The 25,525-nt window shown below is 36.0% G+C and overlaps 1 protein-coding gene and 1 long non-coding RNA gene across 9 annotated transcripts in view; one reads left to right on the forward strand and one right to left on the reverse strand.

Annotated features, from left to right (window-relative positions):
• PLS1 (plastin 1) overlaps positions 1-25,525 on the forward strand; it is a 116,564-nt gene that overhangs the window by 78,518 nt on the left and 12,521 nt on the right. For all 7 annotated transcript variants that reach the window (XM_045088478.1, XM_045088474.1, XM_045088473.1 and 4 more), the window contains 6 exons: positions 1,994-2,089; positions 4,294-4,486; positions 9,154-9,232; positions 13,846-13,960; positions 19,922-20,055; positions 20,490-20,613. In XM_045088478.1, coding sequence (XP_044944413.1) covers positions 1,994-2,089; positions 4,294-4,486; positions 9,154-9,232; positions 13,846-13,960; positions 19,922-20,055; positions 20,490-20,613 — 741 coding nt within the window. The remainder of the gene's footprint in view (positions 1-1,993; positions 2,090-4,293; positions 4,487-9,153; positions 9,233-13,845; positions 13,961-19,921; positions 20,056-20,489; positions 20,614-25,525) is intronic.
• The window catches only part of LOC123394391, a 30,125-nt gene continuing 16,147 nt past the window's right edge, over positions 11,548-25,525 (reverse strand). For both annotated transcript variants that reach the window (XR_006609107.1, XR_006609108.1), the window contains exon 3: positions 11,548-12,651. This is a non-coding gene — a long non-coding RNA (uncharacterized LOC123394391). The remainder of the gene's footprint in view (positions 12,652-25,525) is intronic.

The following is a 25,525-nucleotide window of genomic DNA, read 5'->3' on the forward strand; positions in this document are numbered from 1 at the left end:
GGCATTTATTTGTATTTTCTCTCTAGATATATTAACCCCTTCAGTCAGACTATGTTCTTGTCATAATGGGCTTAGATGACAATCTCTTTGAAGTGACATTATATTTCTCTGCTTTCAGTTATTATATGCTCATTTAAATATATATTTTGGGGGGCTCTCTTACTTTAAAATTCAGTTTATCAGATTCTTATTAAACCCCTCCTATGGGGTTGTATGCCAGGTATAGGGGATGTGAAGATTTAGCTCTTAAGAAGCTGACTGGTTATACAGGGAGATAAACATCTAGGAGACAGATAATTCATTTATCTATTGCTATATAACAAGCCACTCAGAACTTAATAGCTTAAAATGACAATATCGTTTCTATGATTCTGTTGGTTAATGTGGCTTGGTTAAGTAGTTCTGTTTCAGATGCGTTTGTTTGGGATCACTAAGTCACTTACATTCAGCTGTCAGTTGGGCTGGTCTGGAGGGTGGGTGCACAAGGGCACCACTCCCATGTCTTGTGCCTCACAGAGTCTCCAGGAGGCCTTTCCATGTGGCTAGCTAGTGCTTCCTCATAGCGTGATCATTTCAGATAGCTGGACTTCCTCCATGGAGACTCACTTCAAGAGGGAGGAAGCAGAAGCTCCTAGGGCTTGGGCTTGGGAGCCCCAGTACCTCACTTGCCCGGCATTCTGTTGTTCAGAACAGGTCACAGGGCCAGTCTGAGTTAAATGGGGGAAGGCTTCCAGAAGTTAATACTTCACCCTCATCTTTTTTTTTATTAATTATTTTTATTAACATATAACGTATTATTTGCCCCAGGGGTACAGGTCTACGAATTGTCAGGCTTACACACTTCACAGAACTCACCATTTCACATACCCTCCCCAATGTCCGTAATCCAACCACCCTCTACATAACCCCCTCCCCCTGGCAACACTCAGTTTGTTTTGTGAGATTAAAAGTTTCTTATGGTTTGTCTCCCTCCCATTCCCATCTTGTTTCATTTTTTCCTTCGCTACCCCCAAAACCCTCACTCTGCTTCTCAAATTCCTCATATCAGGGAGATCATATGATAATTGTATTTCTCTGATTGACTTATTTCATTCAGCATAATACCCTCTAGTTCCATCCACGTTGTTGCAAATGGCAAGATTTCATTTCTTTTGATAGCTGCATAGTATTCCATTGTATATATATACACCACATCTTCTTTATTCATTTGCCTGTTGATGGACATCTAGGCTCTTTCCATAGTTTGGCTATTGTGGACATTGCTGCTATAAACATTCGGGTGCATGTGCCCCTTCGGATCACTACATTTGTTTCTTTAGGGTAAATACCTGGTAGTGCAATTACTGGGTCATAGGGTAGTTCTATTTTCAACTTTTTGAGGAACCTCCATGCTGTTTTCCAGAGTGGCTGCACCAGCTTGCCTTCCCACCAATAGGGTAGGAGGGTTCCCCTTTCTCTGCATCCTCACCAGTATCTATCATTTCCTGGCGTGTTAACTTTAGCCATTCTGACTGGCGTGAGGTGATATCTCATCGTGGTTTTTGATTTGTATTTCCCTGATGCCGAGTGATTTTGAGCATTTTTTCATGTGTCTGTTGGCCATCTGGATGTCTTCTTTGCAGAAATGCCTGTTCATGTCCCCTGCCCATTTCTTGATTGGATTATTTGTTCTTTGGGTGTTGAGTTTGATAAGTTCTTTATATATTTTGGATACTAGCCCTTTATTTGATATCTTGACCCTAATCTTAATGGATGCTTGGGAGTATTGATAAATGAAAAGGTGAGGAAAGGTATTCCAGGTATAGGGAATGGTGTTGCTAGAAGCTGTGAGGTGTGATACCAGCATAGTGCATTCAGGAGCCTGTTGGTAAGAAGTTACTAAGTTATTCCATTCTTTAAGACAAGGACAATTTCTTCAGTTTGATACTATTTTCCTAAATCAAATGATGATTTTATTCATTTAAAAAATTCTATTTCATGTCTTTCCTTGAAGGATTCAAGAGCCTATTTTCATCTGCTTAATCAGATTGCACCTAAAGGTGAACAGAGTGATAAACCTGCCATTGCCATTGACCTTTCAGGATTTAATGTAAGTACAGTTTTTTTTTTTTTTAAGATTTTATTTATTTATTTGACAGACAGAAATCACAAGTAGACAGAGAGGCAGGCAGAGAGAGAGAGGGAAGCAGGCTCCCTGCTGAGCAGAGAGCCCGATTAAGTACAGTTTTTAATTAAAGATTTTTTTATTTTTTAAAAAATAAGTTTTTTTTAAATAAAATTTTTTTTTTAATTTTTTTTACCATTTTAACTATGTTTAAGTACACGGTTCTTTGGCATTAAGTACAATTGCAGTGTGTACAACCATCACCACTATCCATCTCTAGAATTTAAATTTAAGGAAAATTTTAAACATAATAAAACAATTCACACACTCATTATAATGAACTACCCTGTGCTCATCCTCCAGGTTCAACAACTATCAACTCATAATCAGTCTTTAGTCATTTATCACCTATCCTTCCTCTCCTGTGTTTTTTTTTTTTTTTTGAAGAGTTTATTTATTTATTTGACAGACAGAGATCACAAGTAGGCAGAGAGGCAGAGAGAAAGGAAGGGAATCAGGCTCCTTGCTGAGCAGAGAGCCTGATGTGATGTGGGGCTCCATCCCAGGACCCTGAGATCATGACCTGAGCTAAAGGCAGAGGCTTTAACCCACTGAGCCACCCAGGCACCCCCGTCCTGTGTTATTTTGAAGCAAATCCTAGACATCATATCACTTCATTGATAAGTATTTTAATATGTATTTCTAGAAGATAAAGAAACTTTAAAACTATAATACTTTGGGTCGCCTGGGGGGCTCAGTGGGTTAAAGCCTCTGCCTTCAGCTCAGGTCATAATCCCAGGGTCCTGGATCGAGCCCCTTATTCGGCTTTCTGCTCAGTGGGGAGCCTGCTTCCCTCTCTCTTTGCCAGCCTCTCTGCCTACTTGTGATCTCTGTCTGTCAAATAAATAAATAAAAATGTTTAAAAAAATTTAGTCAACATTGACATTTCCAATTGCTTCTTAAATATCAAATTTTCTTTCTTGTTTATTTGAATTAAGATCTGAATAAGGTCCACATATTATAAGGTCCATATATTATGTTCATGTCTACGTTAGGAACTTTATATTGTTTAATAGGATCGAACCCGTTGCTTTCTCTGATTTCATTTACATTTTTACTTTTTTGTAACTAATACACAAAATGAGACAAGTTATAATTCTTAGTCATAATATAATCTTATCATGGGTCCATGGATGTGCCTGCCTCTTTTTATTTATTTTTGTTTGTAGTTGTTTAAAAATTTTAACAAGTCTGTATGAACCATCAATCCAAAAGAAAGCTAAGACCTTGATATTAATTTGTGTTTAGCTCTCTACTTCTTCTCTATTCCATCTTGTTGCCTCACCTTAATGTGATAATCACCATCTTCAGTCTTATGTTCATTGTCCTTTTGCTTCTCTTTTTATGTAGTTTTCTTTCAACCAAATATATCCCTTACAAAATTAAATTTTTTATTTTACTTTTCATTTATTTTTTGTAAAAAAAAAAAAAAAGTAGTTAAATTCCTAGTATTGTTTTGAACATCTATGGCTAAGGGTCACTCACATTGTTCAGTGTCACTGTGTAAATATGAGACAGTTTATTTGTCTCCTTTCCTGTTGACAAGCATTTAGTTTGTTTCCAGGATTTTGCACTTGTGAAAAGTCCTGTTCTTTTAATTTTAATAATTTCCTATTTGTATCCCAACTTGTTTTTCATTGAGAAAAGAGTCTACTGGAAATATTATTCAGAGTAAAATGGGTGAGATAACTAAACTTCTCAGCCAGAAGGTGTTCTGATATATGATCTTGACCAAATTATCTATAATTGACCAGTAGGAGCTGACTGATACAAAACTTGAGAGGTTGTTTTAATCTATCATTTAATATATTTCCAGAAAATTGCTTGCTTTTAAAAACGTATGTCAATAAAAAATTATGCCAATCAATGTTGGCAATTTAATGTTGACCGTTTTTTTTAATTTAATTTTTTTAAAAGATTTTATTTATCCATTTGACAGAGATCACAAGTAGGCAGAGAGGCAGGCAGAGAGAGAGAGGAGGAAGCAGGCTCCCTGCTGAGCAGAGAGCCTGATGTGGGGGCTCAATCCCAGAACCCTGAGATCATGACCTGAGCTGAAGGCAGAGGCTTAACCCACTGAGCCACCCAGGCGCCCACCTTGACCATTTTTGTTCTATTTTGTTGTTTAGGAGAAAAATGACCTAAAGCGTGCTGGATTCATGCTTCAAGAAGCAGATAAACTGGGCTGCAGACAGTTTGTTACTCCTGCAGATGTGGTTTCAGGCAATCCTAAACTTAATTTAGCTTTTGTAGCTAATCTGTTTAACACATACCCATGCCTACACAAGCCTGATAATGACATCGATATGAATTTATTGGAAGGTATGTTCTTTCTGCCTTTAATTGCTTCACTGTTTGTATCTTCTTGTGGTAGTGACCTACTTTGCTGTCAGAGGTAGGGGATTGTGGTGGGAGATGCAGTGTGTAGGCATGTGCATTCATTAAAAAGTTCATATTAAGAAAAGTCATTATTGGCTTTGTTGAAAGAGAATGCTGGGGTAAATCTTACTTGTCTGTCATCTCTCCATCAGTGTTTAGTAAAAACTATCATACATTTAAAGTAGTCTCTTAAATGACCACATAACATAACTCCACCACCAATATGGACAATGAATTATCTATTGGAAAAATAATTATTTTGTAGCTTTTTTCCTCCTTTAAAAGCTACAGTTTGACTCCAGTATTATTCTCTTTTTAATGTTTTTAAGGTACATGAAAAAATTTTAAGTATTCATTACTTGTCTTGTTGTGTGTGGGCTATTGTTATCTGTCTCATAATTTATAATACTTTCCTGTTTTGCTTTGTGAAATGCAGATTTGACCCCTCCTAATGTAGGTACTGTATTTAGTACTTTTCTATACTCTATAAATATGTTCATTCTGAACCTTCTTTTTATTAGTACCATTTATTCTTTCTATCTGGGTTGATTCTATCTGATTTATTTTTTGCATTGTTCATGCTGTGTTTTTTCTGTCTTAATATGCCTAAAGAACGACAACAAGGAAGAACACAAATGAAACTGAACTAGAACAGCACATCAAGGCTTGATTATGTAAACTCTCCACTGAATTTGCCTTCTATAATGATGGGATATTGTATATGTAAACACAACAAAAATCAGTTTTGACAATTGGATTTCATGATGTAAAGCCTATATTCCTCTCCTTTAAACAAACGCACTTATCTTTTATCACTAGTAAAGGATCTGTTTAGGTTCTATTTTGTATTACTTAGCTATGTTACATTTCTTGAATGTCACTGAAGCTTACGATATATGAATTGTCATGACAAAAACATTCTTGTTATCTAGTTCTTTCTCCCTATCTTTGTTTTCTAGCCTGTCTTTTTGTTATCATACTCTCACACGCATACCCAAACCCACATTGGTATCAGAACTAAAGGTGAAAACAGTCGCAGCAGTCAGAGGGAGGGGCCCATCCTAAAATAGTCTCACCAGTTGCCCTGGTTTGGAGAAGGCAGTCTTCAAGTAAGGATTCTTGGTGGGGAGAATTTGATGTTGCAGTGTCCTTTCTCTCACAGAACCTGCCTTACTCCCTTCCTTCCCTGGGAGGGGGTTAGAATGAGAAATAAGTTTCATGATCTTCTCTTTTGACTGCCACAACCAGAATTCCAATATCCTTAACACTTTATAATTGCATCTTCTTGATTAATGAAAGAAGTTTCAGATTTAACAAACACGTTCTTTGAGGAATATGATTAATTCAATTCACTCTTCCTGAGGTCTAGTAAAATAAGGACTATATTCTCTACATAGATATGTAATTGAGAGGGAAGATAAAGACTATGTTCTCAAAATTAAAAAAAGACTATATTCTCCACAAAGGTATGTAATTGAGTGGGGAAATAGATAAAGGAGTAGATTTTTTGGCAGAGAAATTGAGGGTGTGGGATTAGAACTTTAAAAAAAATAAATAAAATGGAAGAGTACTAGGTTTTTATCAGTCTGGAAAACTTCAAAATCCCTCTGTATCTTACAAGAGAAGGCATTGTTTAGAGTGGCATATTAAAAATGATCTGCTTTTTATAGTCACCGAGTTCTTGCTAGATATCTTTTCCAACTTGCTCGCTCTCTTATTTGTCATGTTTGAATTCTTTTGCTAGTGTTCAGCATGCTTTTGGAATTTTTCAGTGTGTATAGGATTGCTAAACATTTCCATTAGTATTTCCTCTATTTATATAAGAAGATACTATGGGTAATATTTATCAATCATCTTTATTTAGAACATATGTATATCCTTGATATGTCTGCCAAAAATGTATTTGACTCAACTGTCAATTGGAATTTTTCCTCTCTAAATTTGTTTTTATGGATCCTTATGATAGTCGAAGCTTGACCTTATCACAACCCATATTCATATTCTCATTGCAAAGAATTTTATCTGTGTGGAATTAGAGAAAATTAAAAGCCCAACTAAATAAAAAAACCTTCATATTAAACTGAGCCAAATATGTGGGCTTTGTATAGAGAGGCCATCTCAGAATTCATTTGTGGTGATAGAAAATTCACAGGTCATGTTATTACACTTTGTTCAAATTATGGGTCCACCATTTAGTATCTGAATGACTTCCATGAGCTTTGTTTTTCTCATCTACAAAACAAGATTAGTAGTACTAATTTTGAAGAACTAAAGAGCAAGTTAAAATGACCTTTCATGAAGGAAAGAGTTTAGCATATAGTATGTCCTCAGTAATAGGTTAGAAATAGGAAAACATCACTTAGCACATTTAGCGAGTGTTAAATATATGTTAGTTCTTTTTCTTTCCTCTTAGTAGTCTCATTGTAGTATATTTGTTATTTTTTTTCTGAAACTTTTATCAATTGCAGATATCAGTTTGGCCCTAAAATTGAAATGTTTTATAGTCTTTCTATCTTTTATGTCAGCAGTGAACATTTTACTTCTAAGATTGCTTTAGTTGTCTGCAATATGGACAACATTCACAATCTGGAATACATATGTTTTTGTAATGCTTTACCATGGCTCTTGCACAAATGCGTAGTGCTTTTGGCTTTGAGCATTTATTTACCAAGACAACTTGAAATGGTGTTAGATAAATAAATGCTCACTTACATAATCTATTTTACTTTCCAGGCATCAGAAATGAAAATAGTAACAATATAAGAGAACAATGGGAAGAAATATGACACCCTGAAGCTCATAACAGTTTCAGAACTCAGTCAAAATACTAGTGTCTTTTTAAATCTTATTTGCTGTACCATCAGGTTCAGCAGAATTGGGATGTTATTTCAATTAAAAATGAGACTATTGTTACATTATTAGTGTTTTTAATTTTAAAACATAACTTGGATTTTCCCAGAAGGAAATAATGTAACATTTCCATAATTACTAGAGAAAAACCCATTACAGACTGTAATAAAGAAGCAGCTCAAAGGTAAATCCAAGTCACATGCATCAAACTGTTGATGATAGTATGCTTATATTTATATTGCTTTGAGGAAAGTTATATATAATTTGTACTTGTTTAATAACTCCTACAAAGAGCAAGCACGATTTCTAGTAATATTTGGTTTAACTTGGTTCTTTTTTAAAGGGTTTTCAAATAGGTTATTTATCATAAAGTGATAGTGGCAGATACAGCAGACTGGTCAGTTACCTTTTATGCAGGCCCAAGGGAATGGAATTTAAATTATATGGCTACACTGTTTAATAGATCAATAATTAAAGTAGATTCTGGGAACACCATTAGGTAGTAGCATAGAAAATCAAACGAAATTATAGTGGACAGGTTATTTCCTGAACAGCATCACAAAAACCAGAATCCTTTATATTTTACAAGGTTTGGTTTCTCTTCTGAGTGTGCAGGGTTATTTTACCTGTGGCCCTTATTCTGGAGATGATTGCAGGGGAAGCTCCATAGGAATGGGTCTCTGGAGCTCAGATGGTTATAGATTTAGATGTATCCTTGTTCTGGGAATCCCACGTGAGTCAAAGTCTAGAGAGTGACCTTAACTTGCCTATAGTTTAGAAGTGATGATAGGTGTAAATATTTGTTCACAAAGTGTTTTTCACAAGTCTGGTGATGAGGTATAAGTTAGGACATTCCATTGCTCCCTTCCTTTGCTGAAAACAGATAATACTACAGATAGTCACTTGGGATTATTTGCAGTCTAGGGGATGAACAGAGGGCAGACATGGCAAGGAGAGTATATTCACTCTCTGCTACTTTGTGGTACATGATAGCGCATGTTTTTCTTGCAGATGGTGTGAGCACTGCAGCAAAGGGAATGCTCAGGGAGGTTAGGTAATCACAGGTTAAATAAGAGTGCCTGCAAGGAGTTTCTCTAACTGAGGTGATCTCTGAGGTCTAGGGACTTTCTAGGATTAGATAGATGTCTTTCTCTTAGCACCCTGTGTGGGGGCTACATCAATCTAAAATAACTCATGAAACCTGTAAAATAGTTATATCCCTTCATTGCCTATTCTTGTATTACCTATAATCCCGTCTCCCCTTCATTGCTGTTTGGTATAATTAAAATGTTAGTTTGTATGTCAGGAAACTTCCTTGTGTAAAATAAAAACCTGTACAAATTTAGAAACACTGCATTGGGAAAAGCACAGCTTTTCTTTTGTGTTACTGTGCTGATATTACCCTGAATGCTAAAAGAGTTTCAATTTTTAGCCAGTCCATTTTGCATGTAATCATAACTACAGATAAGACCATGTAAGTTTCTCTGTCACTTTCTGGACAGAGAAACCCATGACTCAGTAGTTCACAGACATCAAAGAAAGGACTCTAGATAGAGAACTTTAGAGCAAATGGAGGCCTATATAGATAGGGCAGGGAAGGGACTTTGGCAATAAGACTTACTTTCCCCCCAAAAGATGGCAGTATCACAGAAACCACTGAAAAGTACGTTTGGCTGGTTTACACCTGCCAGAATGGTTTAAAATATATTTCTTACTGCATTTTTCCCTGAATCATCAGTACAAACTTGTGTCTACTCTAGGAGAGAGCAAGGAAGAGAGAACATTTCGGAACTGGATGAATTCCTTGGGGGTCAACCCATACATTAATCATTTGTACAGGTAAATATTTTATTGTGTTTTAGTTTTATAGCCAGAGTCCAACTTTTCTAATTTCACACCTTAGGTACATTTACATTAGTACATTTTCTAAAAATCACAGGAATTTTAGCCAACATTTAGGATTTCAGAATCCTAGAAATTGACAATACAATGGATTTTTTAAAAAAAGGATGGTATTTCTTAAAAGGATCAGAATATGATGGTAGTTATAGTTTCTGATGATGTAAACAACCAATTTGGTAAAGATAATCCCTCTTACTCTTTTATAATTATTGATCAGAAAAGTAAAAATTAGAATAGAGTAGTAATATTTTATAAATTGTTCTTATCATTATGATCAGTATTTTATTTTATTTTTTAAAAAATTTATTTATTTATTTGAGAGAGATCACAAGTAGGCAGAGAGGCAGGCAGAGAGAAGAGGAGGAAGCAGGCTGGCTCCCTGCTAAGCAGAGAGCCCGATGTGGGGCTCGATCCCAGGACCCTGGGATCATGACCTGAGCCGAAGGCAGAGGCTTTAACCCACTGAGCCACCCAGGCGCCCCATGATCAGTATTTTAAATTATAATTCACTTTCTATTTGTGCCAAAATCTACCTCATTTTTCCTGTAATTTGTTGCAGATATTTGCTTCTAATTTGCAGAAATAACTTGCTTTCCCTGAGTAATTGTGATTTATCTTACTCTTTCTTGTTTAAAATGACAACACATTTTCAACATTGGTAGGACTAAAAAGTATTTTACTGAACATATTCTGTGCTATCTGGTACTGCTAACAATGTGTCTTTCTAGGTTTGTATGAGACCTTCCTTCTCTCTTTATTATAGGAGCTACCAGCCTGCCTTTAAAACTGGATAAGAACTCAACTTTTGCAAAATTGTATATTAATAATTTATACACTATGCAAACTCCTTAATGAACAATAACTGAATTATTATTTAAATATTGAACTTAAGTCTAATGCCACAAAAGACCAATTCATTGGCTAATTGAAGATTTATGATATAGTAATTTCTGCTTCTTGGTGTATATTCAAAGTCTTGTTAAAAATCTAAAACTAGAGCGCTGGGGTGGCTTAGCCGTTAAGCATCTGCCTTTGGCTCAGGTCATGATCTCAAGGTCATGGGATCGAGCCCTGCTTTGGGCTCCTTGTTCAGTAGGGAGTCTGCTTCTCCCTCTCCGTTTCCCTCTGACTTGTGCTCATTCTCTCTTACATAAATAAAATATTTTTTTTAAAGATTTTATTTATTTATTTGACAGAGAGAGATCACGGTAGGCAGAGAGAGAGAGAAGAGGAAACAGGCTCCCTGCTGAGCAGAGAGCCCGATGTGGGACTCGATTCCAGAACCCTGAGATCATGACCTGAGCCGAAGGCAGCGGCTTAACCCACTGAGCCACCCAGGTGCCCCCAATAAAATATTTTTTAAAGATTAAAAATTAAAAAAAAATCTAAAACCAGGGCTCCTGGTTGGCTCAGTTGGTTAAACAACTGCCTTCGGCTCAGGTCATGATCCGGAGTCCCAGAATCAAGTCCCGAACTGGGCTCCCAGTTCCATGGGGAGTCTGCTTCTCCCTCTGACCTTCTCCCCTCTCATGCTCTCTCTCTCAAATAAATAAATAAAATATTTCCAAAAAAATCTACAACCAGTACTACCTTATGGTAACTGGCTTTGATGTGATGGACTAATATTTGATGAATCCTTTAAAAGTGTGTAAATTCCGGCTAGATGGCAGAGATAAATATCATTTAGACTAGAATTTTTATTATAGTAGGAAGGCAGTAAAGGAATCAGATACTGGGGGTACAGATAGATGATGAGGAGAGGGATAAGATCTTTATAGAATAATGTAAAAGAATGCATATTTGAGAGAAAAGAACAATATGTCAGGGACATCTGGGTAGGACAGTCAGTGAAGCGCCTGACTCTTGCTTTCAGCTCAGGTTGTGATCTCAGGGGTTGTGATTTTGGGGTTGTGAGATCGAGCTCTGTGTGGGGCTCCACACTGAGTGGGGAGTCTGCTTAAGATTCTCTCTCCCTCTGTCACCCCCATCCCTGCACCCCCCTCTCTAAAATAAAGAAATCTTTTTGAAAAAGAAGAAGAATAGGTCTTGTATGATTCCATTTTTATTTTAAAATTGAGTGTATACAAAGCATTGCTAATATTGTTTATTTATTTGTTTTGGAAAAACTGGTCATTATACTCAGTGTTATGTTATTATTTATTCTGGTCTCTATTTTATTTATTTCTGATCTTTCTTTATTATTTCTTTCCTCTACTAAATTTTGGAAGAGTTTCTTTTTCTAGTTCCTTGTAGTGTAATGGTAAGTTGTTTATTTGAACTCTTCTTAATATAAGCATTTATAGCATAAAAAAATGTTGGGATTAAACTTCTTTCTTGCAGACAAATTGAGTATACACACATTTGTATATGGAGTTTTTAAGAACCTGGAAGGGATGAATACCAAACTGTATGCACCCTGGTTAGTCGGATGGAGAATAGTGAGAAGACTTATTTTTAATCTTAGTGACTTAATATACTTGCCTTTTTTTTTTTTACACAAGCGCGTAATTTTCAAAGTAAATTTCTTTTTAAATTACAAAGTAAATTTCATACTAGGGGACTAAGATTTGTTGAGTAAGACCCATGGTAACTTTCTCATAAATGTCATGATCTCCAGAGTCCTCCTTGGTTGACAGTGGAGGAGAGAATTGACAATATTTTTTACTCAAAGTCCTGAAGTACTAGCATAGGACTTCTAGGCACATGTAATTCTATTTTGGAAAAGAGAATTCAAAAAATTCTCAAAAGTTAACATAACCCTCAAGAGAACTGTCATATAAAGAAAAATAGTGGCCAGAGGTCTAGTTGGCACCAGAACCATGTGTCTGGATCATATTCCTAAACCCTAAGTTATTTTAACCACTCTCCTGCAGTACACCAGATCTAAAGCAAACCAAAGCATTAGCATAATTTAGATTGATTTTAAATGAAAATTCTCTCCCCATACAAGTTATTTAATATATTTGAAGAACTGTTAGTCCTAGAATTTTTCTATGACTGGTTGGTTCAGGAATACATCTTGAATTCTCTGGAAATCATTTCAACTCTCTGGGCTTCAGTTTTCCTATTTGCAAAACATGAGTAATAGCTCACCAAATAGAAGTAAAAGTGAATTCACTTAAAGTAAAAAAGAAAAATTCAGAGCAGATACAAATCTTTTAGTAACTTTTTTATATGAAACTCTCCATGTGCTTTTATACATAACCAAGTCAGTTCTTAATTGCCTTCATAATAGATGTTATCTTTCCATCATTCAGCACAGGGTCCATCCAGTCCCCTTCATTGCCATAGGGTGTACATCCAGAGTTGCAAAGTAACTTTCATATGAATCTTAGCAAAAAAACTTGGTGAACAAGCTGTTGAGAGAGAAAAACGACAAAATACATCATAGAGTCAACAATTTTAAAAAACCAATTGCTGTTGCTTTATGTCCTTAGCATACAGAATTGAAAACAGACTCAATGGATATACTTTGAGCATCTCAGAAGAATGTGTTTTTCTGAATCCAAAGTAGAACTATTCTTACTTCAGTAACGCCAACTTGCTCATAAATTCCTTCCTCATAACCCTCATTATTTAACATGAACAGCTGCCTACTTTGTAGCTATTGTGATTTTGTATATTTTAAAAAGTTTTAAAAATCACAATACATAAGTAATACATGAATGTATTCTCACTGAACAAGTTTCAGGAAATATGTGACTATGTAGAATGAATTAAAACATGATAATACTTCGCTTACATCTCCCATAATCCTTTTTTTCCTGCCCAGAGGTATTGCTATTAACAGTCCATAGCACATATAGGTACTTAAATACTCTCAATTTTTAAAATGAGTTTTATATATAGTAAACTGTATGCTGTGTTCTGCCACTTGCTTTTTAAAATGTAATCTTATAAAACTTTTCATGTTAGTACATAGAGATAGACTTTATTTCTTACTATGGACCAGGAGTCCATGGTATAGAGAGTTTATTCAGCAGCTCCCTACTGCCAGGCATTTAATTTGCTTCCAAATTAATGAATAATATGGCAATGAATGTCTTTGTACTTATTATTTTTGTAAACATATATTAAAATTTTTGGAGAGATTCCTAGATTAGAATTCTGGGTCGACCATTGAATTCTGCTCCTGAGACCAACATTACACTGTATGTTACCTAGCTAGACTTTAAAATTAAAAATTGAGAAAAGAACAAAAAAAGAAGCTCTGAGTCAAATGATCCATTTTGTTTTTTTAAGATTAATCTTAGAGAGCAAGAGAGCACGCGCGCGCGAGCGAGTTGGGGAGGGGCAGAGAGAGAGAAGCTCAAGCAGATTCCCTGCTGAGCATGGAGCCAGACATGGGGCTTGATCTCATGACCCATGAAATTATGACCTGAGCCTAAATTACAAGTTGGCCATTTAACTAACTGAGCCACCTAGGCACCCTTGTTTTTGTCATTTTTAAAGCATTAAATGACCGTGTTGTGTTTTTGAAGACCTAAGCCTACCTTCATTGTGCTTAATAAAATTTCCTCCCCCTTTATCATCTTTTCTTCTTGTTTTAGTGACCTTGCAGATGCTTTAGTGGTCTTTCAGCTTTATGAAATGATCCGTGTGCCTGTCGACTGGAGCCAGGTCAACAAACCTCCTTATCCTGCTCTTGGAGGGAACATGAAGAAGGTGAATGAGATAATCACCAAGGATATGTTGTTATTGTTCTAATATGAAACCAAGGATTTGGAGTTTCATAAAGCTTAGTAACATGTGGCTGTTCCCATGATTCTGATTTAAACCAAAATGTGTTAAGCTTAAGAGCCCTTTTAAAGATTTTATTTATTTATTTATTTGACAGAGAGAAAATCACAAGTAGGCAGAGAGGGAGAAGCAGACTCCCTGCTGAGCAGAGAGCCCGATGCGGGACTCGATCCCAGGACCCTGAGATCATGATCTGAACTGAAGGCAGCAGCTTAACCCACTGAGCCACCCACCCAGGTGCCCCTTAAGAGCCCTTTTATAAACATGCTTTAATAAATGTTTGGAAAGATGAAGACAGTTCGCTTTATGTAACTGCTTTTGTATTTAACAAGTTGCACTTAATTTTCTTGGAGGTGCATCATATCTCTTTCCTGAATTATAATCCCCAGAACTTGCCAAATCTTTACTGGTTATTTGTTAATATCTTTCAACAGACATTTACTGATTACCTACTATCTGTACGGTGCAATGCAGAATATAAAATAGTACAAAGCATGGAGTTGGTCTTCAAGAAGCCTAAACAAATTAGATGTGTGTACAAACAACTGTAATATAGTGCAACATATATAGAAGCAAGTATTATGAGTTCTAAGGAAGAAGAGGCCACAGTTTGCATTTATTTTGAGAGGTTCATGCAGGAGGTGGTATTGGAATAAGGGTTTCAGAAAGGAGGCTAGAGGGGAGGCTGAGGATCAGGAAAAGGGATAGTGATGGGGACATATAAAATGCATTTCTGGGAATTGGGGGGAATATGTTGGCTGTAACAGAGGATTCCAATAGGAAGAAGTAAGTATGAACCCTAAAATTTCAATTGGAGCCAGATGTTGAGAACCCTGACTGTCAGATTAAAGAGCTTGCATTTTAAACTAAAAGTAATGGGAAGCCATGAAACATTTTTGAGCAGAGCAGTGACTTGATTACAGTTGGTGGGAAACTATCTTGCAGATGAATGATGGTGATTCGAAACTGGAAGCCTGTATCTCCTACTGTCTTTAATCCATTTTATCCATTCTCCCGTCCTCCCCTCTGCAACCACCAGTTCTCTGTATTCAGGGGTCTGTTTCTGCCTCTTTTATTGCTCACTTGTTTTGTTTTTTAGATTCCACATACATGTGAAATCATATGGTATTTTCCTTCTCTGGCTGACTTATTTCTCTTAGCATAATACTCTCTAGAGTATCCATATTGTCACAAATGGCAAGATCTCATTCTTTTTTATGGCTGAGTAATACCCCATTGTGTATGTGTGTATGTGTGTGTGTGTGTGTGTGTATCACATCACACATCTTCTTTATCCATTTGTCTATCAATGGACACTGGTTTGCTTCTGTATCTTGGCTATTGTAAATAATGTTGCAATAAACATAGGAGTGCAGGGATCTTTTTGAATTGGTGTTTCCATCTTCTTTGGGTAAATACCAGTACTGGAATTACTGGATTATGTAGTTTTTTATTTTTAATATTTTGAAGAACTTCCATAATGTTTTCCACAGTGGCTACACCAACTTACATTCCCACCAACAGCGCACAACATTCCTTTTTCTCCACACCCTTACCAATACTTGTTCTTGTCTTTTCTATTTTTTGGAATAGTTTGGGAAGAAAAGGTACTAACTCTTCCTCCCTCCCTCCCTTCCTACTTTCCCTCCTTTTTTCTTTAAATGTTTGGTAGAATTCACCTGTGAGTCCATCTGGTCCTGGACTTTTGTTTGTTGGGATATTTAAAAAATTTTAAAAATTTAAATGCAATTTAACATATACTGTATTATTAGTTTCAGAGGTACAATTTAGTGATTGACTGGTTGCATACAACACCTAGTGTTCATTACTTCAAGTGTTGGGGGATTTTTGATCACTGATTTAATTTAATTACTACTTACTGGTCTGTTCAGATTTTTTCCCAATTCAGTTTTAGAAGATTGTATGTTTTTAGGAATTTATCCATTTTTTCTAGGTTGTCTAATGTGTTGGCATATAATTTATGTAGTAGTCTCTTACAATCCTTTGTCTTTCTGTGATGTACAGTCATTACTTCTCTTTTATTTCTGATTTTACTTGAGTCCTCTCTCAAGGACTCTTTTTATTTGCTTCCTCTCTCAAGGACTCTTGAGGACTCTTTCTTGATGAGTCTGGATAAAGGTTTATCAATTTTGTTTCCTTTTCAAAGACCGACTCTTGGTTTCTTTTAATCTTTTCTATTATTTTTTTAAGCCTCTTATTCACTTATTTCTGCTTTGATCTTTATTATTTTCCTTCCTTCCTTCTACTAACTATGGGCTATGTTCTTTTTCTAGTTCCTTTAGGAGTAAGCAGATGCAAAATGTAACAGGGAAACAAAAATTAAACTACTTATTTTATCTGGAATCTTAATTATGAGATGTCACAAGTGAATCATATGTAAAATGTTTCCTTTCAACAAATACCAGCTGCTTATAGAATGAAACATAAGGCCTGTAATAAATTCAAGGTGTTTAAAAAATGAAGCAGTACTTTCATGACAAAGTATCACAGCGGATTATTTTATGGACTTTGGGCACTCATCAGTAGACATCACTTTGCTTCATTTGTAAAGTTCATAAAGCTGCACCACTTAAATAGTCTTTCTTCATTATTTCTCCAGTATTTCTTTTCACTTGGAAGCCTGTATCCTTTCATGTAATTTTTCTCATTTTCCAAATGATGCAAACTTCACTTTTCCCAAAGCATTTGAAGTACTTGATAATCATTTCTCCCATTAACTCTATGAAACTGCATTCTCCAATTTTTTCTTACTTCCTTTGTGTTTATTCTTATCTTTATTCTTACCTAGTCCTCATTTTTTAGCCTGACAACTCTAGAATTTGCAAGGCTCAGTTCTTGGCCCACTGCTCTTAACTTTCTATATTTACATCCTCAGTGAGCAGATCCATTTTTAGAGTGTTAAGTAGTACCATAAACATGACTTATCTCTAGAACTGAGTTTCTTATTCTTTCTCTAGTTTGGTACCTCTCTAGATCTTAGAAGTTTTGCCAAATTTAGAATCAACTGTTGCCAAAAAAATAGAACACCTGGGAGGTGGGGGGATAAGGATAGGGTGCCTGGGTTATGGACATTGGGAAGGGTATGTGCTATGGTGAGTGCTGTGAAATGTGTAAGCCTGATGATTCACAGACCTGTACCCCTCACGCAAATAATACATTATATGTTAATAAAAAAACAGAACACCTCTTTTTCCTTATATGAGCATCAATTTCTAGGGACCCTTTTGTTGCTGGTCATTCCCACATCTTAGACTTCTAGTAACCCTGAGCAGCCTTCTCACCATCATTCCTCTTAGGAATTTTGGTCTAACTAACTATAAAATAGACAGCCCTTCATGGAAACACATTTTGCATGAAAATGATTATTATTACATTTGGTAGAAAATTCTGCCATTGAAACAGGTGTCAGTGGAAAATATCCTGGATTTTCTCTCTTCTGTTCACATTGTTACATAATCTGAACTTTGATGCTATTTTCTATAAACTGGGTATCTATTTGGTTGTTTTTCAATTCTGTGCATTTCTATGGCATATATTTTTAATAGGCTAAATAAATCCATAATATAATTACTAGGAAAAAGAATTTTAAAATATTGTTTCCTTATATTTTGAAAAAATGTATACCTACCAAAGATTTTATTAAACTTATTGAGAGAACCAGGCAGATGCTATAGCAGGACCAAAGGATCTTTTGTGAATTTTTATTTGTAACAAACTTATCTTTGGAAATTTGGATTTTCTTTTTCAAGGAACAATACCCATTTATTTTTGCAAATTCTGTTATTGTCTGCTCCCTTTCTCACCTTTCCTAGAAATACCTTCTTCGGAAAAAAAAATGTATCTATGTATCTCATATTGAATTGTTTTGTAATGAAATCATAACTAACTTGGGAAAGAAAATCAGAAGAAAACAGTTACACTGTTTATACTGTTTTTCTTAATTAAATGTTTATTCCAAAAAATATTTAGTAAGCACTTTTTACTACTGGTGGTGTTATAAGATTATGAGAGCCTACAATTTCACTGGCTCAGTTGGTTGGATGACTGCCTTCGGCTCAGGTCATGATCCTGGAGTCCCGGGATCGAGTCCCACATCGGACTCCCAGCTCCACGGGGAGTCTGCTTCTCTCTCTGACCTTCTCCTCGTTAATGCTCTCTCTCACTGTCTCTCTCTCAAGTAAATAAATAAAATCTTAAAAAAAAAAAAAAACTGGAGATAATAAACATCTATATAGACTGAATAGACAAAAAATTTGCTAGAGAAAAGACTTAACTGAACTTATAACCCCAGAAAGAAGTAGGTAAGTAAATAATTTACTCGGTGGTCATTTGTAAGATTCTTACTGTAGGCAGGGCACTGTGATGGGTTCTGGTCAGGGGGTGGAGAAGAGTATGATATAGATGTACATGTTATAGGTTTTGCCCTTTAAATGGAGGCTGTCTAGGGATGCTGCGTGACTCAGTTGGTTAAGCGTCTGTCTGTGGCTCAGGTCATGATCCCAGGGTCCTGGGACTGAATCCCACATCTGGCTCCTTGCTCAGTGAGGGGCCTGTTTCTCTGCCTGCCACTCTCCCTACTTGTGGTTGTTCTCTCTGTCTCTCTCTGACAAATATATAAATAAAATCTTTTTTTTTTTTTTTAAAGGAGCCTGTCCTGTGGTTGACAAAAGAAAGTACATGGATTGCTAAGTAGAATGTGGTACATAAGCATTACAATATAAACACTGTTGGAAGTTCAATAAGGGATAGATTTTTATCAGCTGGTATAGTTAGGGTTAATAAGACTTTGTTGAAGAATGAGGGTTAACAGCTAAATTTTGGAAGATGAGTAGTATCTGAATGGAGAAATGGGAGATGAAGTTTTAGATTCTTAATGAAACAATTTCTTTATTCCTTAATTTTAAATTTAAACAAAACTGTATTTTTTTGCCTTTTTTTAAAATTTATTTTTTATTTATTTTCAGCATAACAGTATTCATTATTTTTTCACCACACCCAGTGCTCCATGCAATCCGTGCCCTCTATAATACCCACCACCTGGTACCCCAACCTCCCACCACCCCCGCCACTTCAAACCCCTCAGATTGTTTTTCAGAGTCCATAGTCTCTCATGATTCACCTCCCCTTCCAATTTCCCCCAACTCCCTTCTCCTCTCTAACTCCCCATGTCTTCCATGCTATTTGTTATGCTCCACAAATACGTGAAACCATATGATAATTGACTCTCTCTGCTTGACTTATTTCACTCAGCATAATCTCTTCCAGTCCCGTCCATGTTGCTACAAAAGTTGGGTATTCATCTTTTCTTTTAACTCTATTAATGGAATGTAGGAAACCTAGGTTTTTAGTCACAGCTTTGTCACAAATAAACTATGTAATCTTGGACAGTCAACTTTAAGAGTAAGATCTTAAAACTTTTTAGCCAGTTGTTTCTCTGTCTAGGTTAACTGTTCAGTGCTTTGATATCTTCAGCTATAAAAAGGGAATAATTAGGGGCGCCTGGGTGGCTCAGTGGGTTAAGGCCTCTGCCTTCGGCTCAGGTCATGATCTCAGGGTCCTGGGATGGAGCCCCGCATCGGGCTCTCTGCTCCTCAGAGAGCCTGCTTCCTCCTCTCTCTCTGCCTACTTGTAGTCTCTGTCTGTCAAATGAATGAATAAAATCTTTAAAAAAAAAAAAGGGAATAATTATAAAATGGGAATAATAATTATTTCCTTAATTTCAGTGTTATTATGAAATGATATTCTGTCATATAAATAGAAGGTATCCTCAGTTATTTTTCAAGTGACTGAACAGAGCTGGTGTAATCAAGAGATATATTTTTAAAAACATGTTTTTATATCAGAATGTTTACTTATTATTTATAGATTGAAAACTGTAACTATGCAGTGGAACTTGGGAAGAATACAGCTAAATTCTCCTTGGTTGGCATTGCTGGGCAGGACCTAAATGAAGGGAAGTCAACACTTACTCTGGCATTGGTATGGCAGCTGATGAGAAGGTAAAAGCTGATACGTTTACAGCAATACTATTTCCTTCAGTAAGTCATATGAACTAAATGTTTAGCAGTTTTTGAGAATAATAAATGGAAAAATTTACAATGTAAAATGTTTGTAAATGATTTACCATTGATAATATATTTTGTTGAAAAGTGGGTCAATCTCTAGAATCAATCACTTTTATTAATACCTTTGTATTTGTAAGGAGTTGTTTTTGTAAAACACTGCTTTGTAAGGAGTTGTTTTTGTAAAACACCATATATAGTTTTTGTTTTTGATTACTGAGCTTTGCAACTTTGGACTGTGACTGTGACTAAGTGCAAATACCTATTTATTAGAGCCAAAATATTTAAATATTTATCTAAATATTGATATAAATGATGTGAGAGCAAATTTCATCCCTTTCACTCTCAAATATACATCTTTTCTATTACAGGTACACATTGAATGTATTATCAGATCTTGGAGAAGGTGAAAAAGTAAATGATGAAATTATTATTAAATGGGTCAATCAGACTCTTAAAAGTGCAAAAAAAAATACTTCTATATCCAGCTTCAAGGTAATCAAAAGCTACTTAAAATTTTGTTTTTGTAAGAAATTAAGGTTAGGAAGGAATTTTTATTGGAAATTACACTGGTTTAGGTCCAGAGTTACATAAGCATTATATATCAGAAACACAAGTATGAACTTAGGCTTACTAGTTATTTGGCATCTGTAAAGCAAAAATATAGTTTGAATTCTTATATTTTTGATTGGTTGTCCTATTGAGAGTCAATGCAGGTTAATATTATCAGACTCTGGTCATCTAATCTTAAAAAAGAAATAGAATAGAGCCAAAAAAACAATTGTCAAATAAAAAAGAAAGATTAAAAAACAACAACATTGTTTATATAGGACCTATAATGTTTTGTACTCCCTAGCAGCAGACTCAGAATTGTATTGACATCATTTCCAAGGCATAACAGAGCCAGCCAAAGCGATTCAAGTGGGAATTGAGAAAACTGGTAGGAAAAAAAAATCTTGTTATCTGGCTTCATAATAGCACTTAACACTCACTTCCAAGCATTCGTGGATGATTCATAAAGCACTAAAAAATGTAATCTGTGCATACATACCCACTAATTTTCATGCATTTCCATTGTGTTTCGCTTTTGCATGCAACGTGATGTTAGCTACAAATAAGCATGTCTGCTTGTACACATTAATTCAGTGAGCCTTGTGTTTGTGATTTTATTATGATATGTGAGAAATCAGCAATTTGGTGGTTTTGCTTTTAGTGAGTAAGAGTGCAAACAAATGAAACCCTAAGCTCTCTTATGAGTTATCTAACCATCTTTAGTTTTTTCTTTTGCCTTTGTTCTATATATTTAACAACATTTTAGAGCAGGAGAAATGCCAGAAATTGATAAATTCAATCTTTAATAAATACTGAGCCTCAAAGAAGTTTTAACAGGACAGATGGAATATATAGCAGAGATGTTGCTTGAGTTCTAGTTCAAGTGTGTTTCTCTTTTTGCCATCTTGGAAGGAACTAATGACTTTGAGTTTTTATTGTTGCTTATAAAAAAAATGAAACAAGTTTTCAGTCCATGATTTGTTTTAGACATAAAACACAAAAACATAGGAAAGGGAACATATGAAATCCCCTAAGTGATAGTTACTCACTAAAACTTGTAATGATATTTTATGCATTTTACATTATTTGATAAAAAATAATAAGCATGTATATACTTAAATACAATGAGAAAATATTTAGAAACAAATATTTTTGGGGCTCTTACTATTAAGTAACATTTATAGGTAAAGGTATAGAGTATAAGAAATAATTTGGCCCTCAAAGTGTCCATCATTTATTTGAAAGAACACAGTTTTCATAACTGGAATTTTCATAACAAGCTAAGAGAGGGTGCATCTTGAATAAAGGCAAGTCTGAGAAGCTTACAAGTAGTAGTTTGGCTAGACAGGATAGTTTGTAAGGGTGTAGTGCTAGATATAGTCTGGGTCAAGACTGTGGAGGAATCTTGCCTTAATAAAAGTTTATTGGGGCACCTGGGTGGCTCAGTGGGTTAAGCCTCTTCCTTCAGCTCAAGTCATGATCTCAGGGTAATGGGATGAAGCCCCGCATTGGGCTCTCTGCTCAGTGGGGATCCTGCTTCCCACCCCCCCCCCCCCCCCGCTGCTCTGCCTACTTGTGATCTCTTTCTCTGTCAAATAAATAAATAAAATATTTAAAAACAAGTAAAAGTTTATTGATATCAGAAGTAATGTTAAAAAAAAAGTTACTATTTTAGGAATACACTTCTTTTTTTCTTCAAGATTGATTTATTTGAGAGAGAGAAAGAAAGCGCACAGCATCCATGAATATGGACATGTGGGGTGGGGGCAGGAAAGAGGGAGAGAACCAGACTTCTCACTGCCATCACTGCTTGAACCAAAATCAAGAGTCAGATGCTTAACCGGCTGAGTAACCTCAGCATTCCTAGGAGTACTTGTGTGAATGTGTTGAGCAGGATGGATTGGAGGAAAAAGGTGTAAATTCAAGGACAGTGCCTAGGAAGTTGAGGCAAAACTCAAGGTGTGAAATGATAAGGATATGAGGGGAGTTGGGGGTGGGTACTGGGAATGTTAAGAATGGATAGCTATTCCTTACACCACACACAAAAATAGACTCCAAATGGATGAAAGACTTCAATGTAAGACAGGAATCCATCAAAATCCTTGAGGAGAACACAGGCAGCAACCTCTTGAACCTCAGCCACAACAACTTCTTCCTAGAAACATCGCCAAAGGCAAGGGAATCAAGGGCAAAAACGAACTATTGAGACTTCAACAAGATCAAAAGCTTTTGCACAGCAAAGGAAACAGTCAAAAAACCCAAAAGACAACTGACAGAATGGGAGAAGATATTTGCAAATGACATATCAGATAAAGGGCTAGTATCCAAAATATATAAAGAACTTATCAAACTCAACACCCAAAGAACAAATAACCCAATCAAGAAATGGGCAGAAGACATGAACAGGCATTTCTGCAAAGAAGACATCCAAATGGCCAACAGACACATGAAAAAGTGCTGAACATTACACAGCATCAGGGAAATACAAATCAAAACCACAGTGAGATGCCATGTCACACTGGTTAGAATGGCTCAAACTGATAAGTCAGGAAATGACAGGTGTTGGCGAGGATGCAGAGAAGGGGGAACCCTCCTACACTGTTGGTGGGAATGCAAGCTAGTGCAGCCACTCTGGAAAACAGTATGGAGGTTCCTCAAAAAATTGAAAATTGAGCTACCCTATAACCCAGCAATTGCACTACTGGGTATTTACCCCAAAGATACAAATGTAATGATCCGAAGGGGCACGTGCATTCAAATGTTTATAGCAGCAATGTCCACAAAGGCCAGACTATGGAAAGAGCTTAGATGTCCATCAACAGATGAATGGATAAAGAAGATGTGGGATGGATGGATACACACACACATACATACACACACACACACACACACACACACATAAATATTATGCAGCCATCAAAAAAACTGAAATCTTGCCATTTGCAACAATGTGTATGGAACTAGAGGCTATTATGCTAAGTGAAATAAGACAATCAGAGACAATTATCATATGGTCTCAACTGATTTGAGGATTTTGAGAAACAAGACAGAGGATCATAGGGGAAGGGATGGAAAAATGAAACAAGATGAAACCAGAGAGGGAGACAAACCATAAGAGACTCTTAATCTCAGGAAACAAACTGAGGGTTCTGGGAGGGGAGCAGGGTGAGAGGGAGGGGGCGGCTGGGGGATAGACACTGGGGAGGGTATGTGCTGTGGTGAGCGCTGTGAATTGTAAGACTGGTGAATCACCCTGAAACAAATACATTATATGTTAATTAAAAAAAGAATGGGTAGCTATTTTCTATTGCAAAAGAACAGGTAGGATTTGACTTCTTGATTTAGGGAAGCACAGGAGAGAGAGGAATTAAAACTTTATAGGCCTGGGTAATTGGAAAACAGATAACACTAACAAATGGGAATGTCAGGAGGTGCATTTGCTTTCTGGAAAAGGTGAGGACTTCAGTTTTAAGCTTGTTGGGTAATGTTCAGGAAGTGAGCTGGATGAAAGGAAATATTAAACTGGGAATATAGACTTGATCAGTTGAATAGAAGAGATAGTTGATAGTAAGAGTATACAAATTCTTTAAGGGAGAGAGCTCAGAAAGAAAAGCAGACTTGGGAGTTTTACTTAGAACAGAGGTAGCAGAAACAAAATGCAGAAGTGCTTGGCATTTATTTAGTAGATGCTCAGTAATAAAATCTGTAAAGAGACTAAATTTAGAAATGTGGCAGCAAATGCTAAAAAATAGTTGGGGTGAGGAGGCTTTTATTCTACCTGTAGAAGGCACAGGTGGAATAAATACAAAATTACATTTGAAGGCTATAATAAATGGTACTAGTAAGAGTCTATTTATCATAATCAAGGCAGTGCTATACTGAGAAGTTTTAGAAAAGACAAATTTATCCTTTTTAGTTGCAAAGTAATTTTCCCTCATCAAGAAAAGGAAGTGTATGAGCACTGAATAATATATGGAATTGTTGAATCCCTATATTGAACACCTGAAACTTTGTGTTAACAACACTGAAATTAAAATAAAAGGAAAGAAATAAAGAAGTGGTATATCAGCCATAACAATAATCATTGAGTCCTGTGTGCTACCATGTTAAGCATTTTATGTTCCTTTAAATTCTCTCAATAAGTCTATAAGCAAAAGGAAGAGCATTAGAAAAGTTAAACAACTTGTCCACTGTCACACAACTAAGAATTGAGCCGAATAGCTGGATTTCACATCAAGATCTAACTGCAGGTTGAAAGCCAAGCTGTAATTGTATGACCCTGGATTTGACTTCAGTTTACACACTTTATTAGCTGAGGGACATACTGCTCATTCATCTCATAAATATTCAAAGCCTACCCTATATCAGATGCTTTGCATCACTGCAGCTACATTATGTCCTCAGAGTGCTCACTGTTCAGGAAAGGAAGCAAATAAGAAAATAGGAACCACTGTGTGGGGTGTTAGCATACTATAAAACCTGGCTAAGGAGAGCACATGAGAAGGGTGTGTTTTATAGAAACCTTAGCAGTTTTATACTAACAACTGGACTACATCTCTTGATGAATAAAACTGAATTTACTACTGGCTCATCACGTAGTATCTGTGTGACCTTGGGCAAGTTATTAATTTCTCTATGCCTCAGTTTCCCCATATTAAAAATGGAGATATTAATAGTATCTATCATCTGAATTTGTTATCAAACTAAATAAGTTAACAAATGTAAAAAGCTCAAAATGCCTGGTGTGTCTAAAGGGCTCAGTACAAGGGGCTTACTGCACTACTGGAAGGGCAGTATATAAAGAACATCAAATTGGAGAGGTTCCTTTTGAAAGTTTTAGAGAACTCTGGCTGCC

Source organism: Mustela putorius, unplaced genomic scaffold (genome assembly GCF_011764305.1).
Source record: "Mustela putorius furo isolate JIRA1106 unplaced genomic scaffold, ASM1176430v1.1 tig00003834_pilon_pilon_pilon, whole genome shotgun sequence".
Taxonomy (NCBI): domain Eukaryota; kingdom Metazoa; phylum Chordata; class Mammalia; order Carnivora; family Mustelidae; genus Mustela; species Mustela putorius.